Below are 6,000 nucleotides of genomic sequence, written 5' to 3'. Positions count from 1 at the left end.
ACATAACCTTTTTGGAAATAGTGACAGAGGTGGAAAGACAAGTAATGGGTGTATTCATGGAGAGGCAGTACGACACGTGGAATAGCTGACAAGTTGACAGGTGTACGTTTGGTTAGAAAATTCCGCGTTTATTAAAAAAACATTAAAAAACATAAATATCCAGCTGGCATTACACTGCTCGATCTTATCCTCTTTTCTCTCTCTTACATTTCTGTTTTTTATGCCGCAGAAGATAGAGATAGAAATGGAGCAAAAAGGATATATATATATATATTATTAGACAAAGAGGGCAAAAGGGTGCTGAGATTGAAGGGAATGCGTGAGGCGGAGAGAGAGAGAGATAGCAAACCCTAGATAAGTTTTGACTGAACAGAGGTGGATTTGTAATCTTTGGATTTGATCTGTAGATCCTGAGTTCGAATCATCATTACAGAAGAAAGAAGACAGAAGATTACAGGTCAGTTTCGTGTTTTTCTTCTTCATTTATGTTCAGACAAATGTATATATAGATAGGGATTGGTTTCTTTTCATCAGATTTCAGATAGTCGATTTAGACGTTTTACCTTTTTCTATTCTGTTCTATCTGATTAGTATAGATCTGGGTTTTGTTTCCATTACGATCTTTTAATCGTTGGACATTTTAAATTATGACAGGTTGAACTCAATTTCAGTTAATTTGTGCAATAAACAGTTGTAAAAAAAGATGATGTCCAGGTCTTATACCAATTTACTAGATCTAGCATCTGGGAATTTTCCTGCTGTAATGGGGAAAGAGAAGAAGAGATTGCCAAGGGTGATGACAGTTCCAGGGGTTATATCAGAACTTGATGAAGATCAGGCAAACAGTGTTACATCAGATGTGCCATCTTCAATATCTATGGACAGAGTTATTATTGTAGCTAATCAGCTTCCTATTAAAGCTAAACGAAGGCCAGATAATAAAGGATGGAGTTTTAGTTGGGATGATGATTCTTTGTTATTGCACATTAAAGATGGTTTGCCAGATGACATGGAGGTTATTTATGTTGGTTCTTTACGAGTTGATGTTGATTCCAATGATCAAGATGATGTTTCTCAGCTACTGTTGGAAAGATTCAAATGTGTTCCTGCATTTTTACCAGCTGATATTTTAGCTAAATTTTATCATGGTTTCTGCAAGCAGCATCTATGGTCACTTTTTCATTACATGCTTCCTTTCTCAGCCAGTCATGGTGGTCGATTTGACCGGTCTATGTGGGAGGCATATGTAGCAGCTAACAAGATATTTTCACAAAAGGTGATCGAGGTTATAAATCCAGAGGACGATTTCGTCTGGATTCATGATTATCACCTGATGGTTTTACCTACATTCTTAAGGAGACGTTTCAATCGTCTGAGAATGGGTTTCTTTCTCCACAGTCCGTTTCCTTCATCGGAGATATACAGAACTCTTCCGGTGAGGGAGGAGATTCTCAAGGCACTACTGAATTCAGATCTTATTGGGTTTCATACTTTCGACTATGCTCGACATTTCCTTTCCTGTTGCCAAAGGATGCTCGGTTTGGAATACCAGTCGAAGAGGGGTTATATTGGGTTGGAATACTACGGAAGGACAGTTGGAATAAAGATTATGCCGGTTGGGATTCATATGGGGCAGATTGAGTCTGTCTTGCAGCTGGCTGATAAGGAGTGGAGAGTTGGAGAACTTAAGAGGCAATTCGAAGGGAAGACGGTTTTGCTCGGGGTTGATGATATGGATATCTTTAAAGGTGTCAATCTAAAACTCTTAGCAATGGAACATATGCTAAAGCTTCATCCGAAATGGCAAGGGCGGGCTGTTCTTGTACAAATTGCTAATCCGGCTAGGGGAAGTGGAAGAGATCTTGAGGAGATACAAGCCGAAATACAATCTAGCTGCAAGAGAATAAATGAGAGCTTCGGAAGGCCTGGTTACGAACCGATTGTCTTCATTGACACGCCAATATCTCCGAGTGAACGAGCCGCGTATTTCACCATCGCGGAGTGTGTGGTGGTGACAGCTGTGAGGGATGGAATGAATCTAACTCCGTATGAATATGTTGTTTGTCGTCAGGGTTCGCCTGCAACTAATTCTAATACGGAGTCAAACGGTGTGAAAAGGAGCATGTTGGTTGTTTCGGAGTTCATAGGATGTTCTCCTTCGCTTAGCGGTGCTATAAGGGTTAACCCGTGGAATATTGAAGCGACAGCCGAAGCGATGAACGAGGCTATTTCGATGGCGGATGGTGAGAAGGAGTTGAGACATGAGAAACATTATAAGTATGTTAGTACCCACGACGTGGCTTATTGGTCGAGAAGTTTCTTTCAAGATTTGGAAAGGACTTGTAAAGATCATTTTAGGAGAAGGTGTTGGGGTATCGGTTTGAGCTTTGGGTTTAGGGTTGTTGCGCTTGATCCTAATTTTAAGAAGTTGTCTATTGACGCCATAGTTTCGGCTTATTCAAGAGCCAAAAACAGGGCGATATTGATGGACTACGATGGTACTGTGATGCCACAAACGTCTATTAACAAGGCTCCTAGTCAGGAGGTTATGTCGATTATATCCATGCTTTGCGGTGATGTTAAGAATGTTGTTTTTATTGTGAGTGGACGAGGAAGGGATAGTTTGGGCAAATGGTTTTCTCCTTGCAAGAAGATTGGAATTGCTGCTGAGCATGGCTATTTCATGAGGTACATACATATTTAGAGTTATCGCCCAACATTCAGAAAATCATACATTTACTAATTCACCAATAATTTTATTAATGTTACTTGAGTATTATTTGTAAATGTAAGTACAAATATTCAGGCCTTGTTTGATCTTGGGATACTTATAAATATATTCCTGTTATGTATAATGATTGATTGTATATATCAGGTGGTCGAGTGATAAGGAATGGGAAACATGCGGACAAACCCATGATTTCGGTTGGATGCAGATAGCGGAGCCAGTAATGAAATTATATACTGATGCTACGGATGGTTCTTCCATTGAAACAAAGGAGAGTGCCTTAGTTTGGCACCACAGAGATGCAGATCCTGGATTTGGTTCAAGCCAGGCAAAGGAGATGTTAGATCATCTTGAAAGTGTGCTAGCAAATGAACCCGTTTCAGTTAAAACTGGGCAATTTATCGTTGAAGTGAAACCTCAGGTTTGACATTCTTTAATTGGTCGTGTTATTATTTCAAAGAAACTCTTAGGCTGTTGATGGCTTAGTAAACAATCGATTATCTGTTTCAGGGTGTAAGTAAAGGCACGGTTTCAGAGAAGATATTTTCATCAATGGCTAATAATGGAAGACAGGCAGATTTTGTACTGTGCATTGGGGATGACAGATCAGATGAGGACATGTTTGGAATAATTGGCGATGCAATGAACAGCGGTGTCCTATCTTCAAAAGCTTCGGTATTTGCTTGTACGGTTGGTCAAAAACCAAGTAAAGCAAAATACTATCTGGATGACCCAACAGAGGTTATCACCATGCTCGATTCTCTTGCTGAAATATCCGATCTACCACCTATAAACGAAGTTGAATCTCCTTCAAGCTCCTCTTGAAAGTAAGTTCTCTCCATTCTCTTTGGCGATGGCCTGGCCTAGAATTCTGAAACCGAGAGTCGGTTATTATTTGGGAAGACAGACAAACATCAAAAGACCCTTTTCAGTGTATCGAATTGTGCAAATAATTTCATATGCTGATTGATGAATATTCGAGCTCAGGTCACTTTGCATGCTGATTAGGAAAGTGGTGGAAGAGAATATGATGAAAAGGTGCACATAGATTAACAGTGAACAGGGTGCCATTCTGACTTTTAATTTTATTTTTGAAGTGTTTGGTGGGTTGGTTGGTTATGAAGTAGTCTGCTTTGGACATTCTTTTCTCGATATTCTAAGTGAAGGTTTTTTATTTTGTCTGTTTTCCCCCACATTATTTGGTTGTTGAAACATGTAAAGGTTTATTATTATATAGGAAAGGAAAGCAATTTCAAACATTCATTTTGTTCATTTTTTTGTCTTTGTTCATTGCATGACCCTAGACTTCATTTGTTTGGACTTTTTTGTAGCCCAATCTACTATATATCTAGGCTACAATATGTTGTAGAACATGCTATGAATGATCTTGGTGAAAATGACAATGTTTTTCTAACTTTGATTCGTTCTTTTTTGGTAATGATAAAGTTTCAATCTTTGATCCTTCTTTACATCAAGATCAATTGTCTGAAATCACTGTATTTTGTATTGTAAAATGTGCAGATCTCTGTTATTCTTTGATTTGAGTTTTCTTCAAGGAAGATGCTTAAATAGGGTGCAATGAATTTGTATAATTTAATTTATTATTATTATTATTTATTTTTGTCTAGTTTAATACATATTTTTACACTATCATATATATATATATATATTTATATATATATATATATTTATCTATATATTTATCTATATATATATATATATATATATATATATATATTTATCTATATATATATATATATATATATATATATATATATATATATATATATATATATATATATATATATATATATATATATATATTTATCTATATATATATATTTATCTATCTATCAGTTTTAATACATTTTTAATCCATTTAACAAATATTTGACTTCTTATATATTTTAAAATGTTTTTGATTTATTTAATACGTTTTTAGCCTGTTTAACAAATATTTAATTTGTTTTTGTCATATTTAACGTTCTTTTAAATTGTTAAACACGTTTTTGCTTGTTTAACAAATTGTTAACATGTTTAATAACTATTTGATTCATTTAGCTTCATTTAACATGTTTTTCAACTGTTTAATACGTCTTTATATTTTGATATATTTTTTATTCGCATTTTTTAACACTTAAATATACAAATTGAAAAATTAATATTATATCCGTAAATATAAGAGAGAGGCGGTTATGTTGAAAGTTTTTTTAAAAATAAAGTTAGGTAAAAAAAAAACATAATATCACTTCCTCTCATCCATTACATCTCCTAATTTAATTAACCAAAATATTATATATTTTAAATTATTATTTATTATTTTATAATATATATTAATACCTTTTAACAAATTTTACCAAAAAAATTTCATTTCTCAAAATCATAATCTCATTTTTTAAATAACCTGATTTCATTGATAACACCAATTCGAACATGGCCTTATTTTATTTGAATAATTTGGATAACTTTGCCCAATTCAAATTTAACTCAAATCAAATTATCATATTTAAATTTATATTTTGAGTTTGAATTATGATTAAAATTTGGTCCTATCCTTATGAGGATCTATTTAGATGTTGAGATTAAAGATTTGAATATAAAACTGATAAAGCATCTCCCAATAGTATATATTTTTAGATGAGATTTTAAAAGTTTTGAAGTTTGGACGGATTACTGTATGTACAAATATATATGTTTAAACGAGATTATATTCTATTTTAAAAAGATACCCTACAAATTAAAATGGGCATCCTTTTGTCTCTTGCTTGTTTAGAAAGTTAAGCATAATCACCATCATAATTCTTTTTTAAAATTATCAAAATAAAATTTATTATTTGTCATTTGATAAAAGAAAAATATGATTAAATAAATAAATTTTCATTTGGTATTTAATTTTTTGACAAACTTTTTTCTTACTATTTTATCTTACCTAATTTATTTTAGTTATATTTATTTATTGTGATGTCTTTTTAAATATAAATAAGTATAAAAGATACAAATTAACAATAAATTATTATTATTATTAAAAGTAGTTGTAAATAATTATATACATTGAATTACCTATTTTTTGCATATGTTTTCGGAAACATTTTCTTTTACATATTGTGAAAAATATTTCACTTATTTTTTTAAATTTCAAAAGTTCACTTATCAAACTCTTTAAGAAAAAAATGTGTCATATCAAATTATTCTCTTATTAAATCTGTTTTTTTTTAAATTGTTTATAATTGTTAAGAATTTTGTTGATAAAGTTTATCTAGAGTTAACTAAAT

The 6,000-nt window shown here is 32.6% G+C and overlaps 1 protein-coding gene across 1 annotated transcript; it reads left to right on the top strand.

The window, feature by feature from the left end:
- Positions 1-265: 265 nt before the first annotated feature.
- On the top strand, positions 266-3,987 carry LOC124919171 (probable alpha,alpha-trehalose-phosphate synthase [UDP-forming] 7). Its single transcript, XM_047459339.1, has 4 exons — positions 266-457; positions 655-2,688; positions 2,876-3,149; positions 3,239-3,987. Exons 2-4 carry the CDS (start codon positions 704-706, stop codon positions 3,551-3,553), a joined length of 2,574 nt encoding a protein of 857 aa, XP_047315295.1. The 5' UTR covers positions 266-457; positions 655-703; the 3' UTR covers positions 3,554-3,987.
- Positions 3,988-6,000: the final 2,013 nt, after the last annotated feature.

Source organism: Impatiens glandulifera, chromosome 1 (assembly GCF_907164915.1).
Source record: "Impatiens glandulifera chromosome 1, dImpGla2.1, whole genome shotgun sequence".
Classification (NCBI taxonomy): Eukaryota; Viridiplantae; Streptophyta; class Magnoliopsida; order Ericales; family Balsaminaceae; genus Impatiens; species Impatiens glandulifera.
The sequence above is the reverse complement of the archived record's forward strand: the minus strand, read 5'-3'. Positions and strand labels throughout refer to the sequence as shown.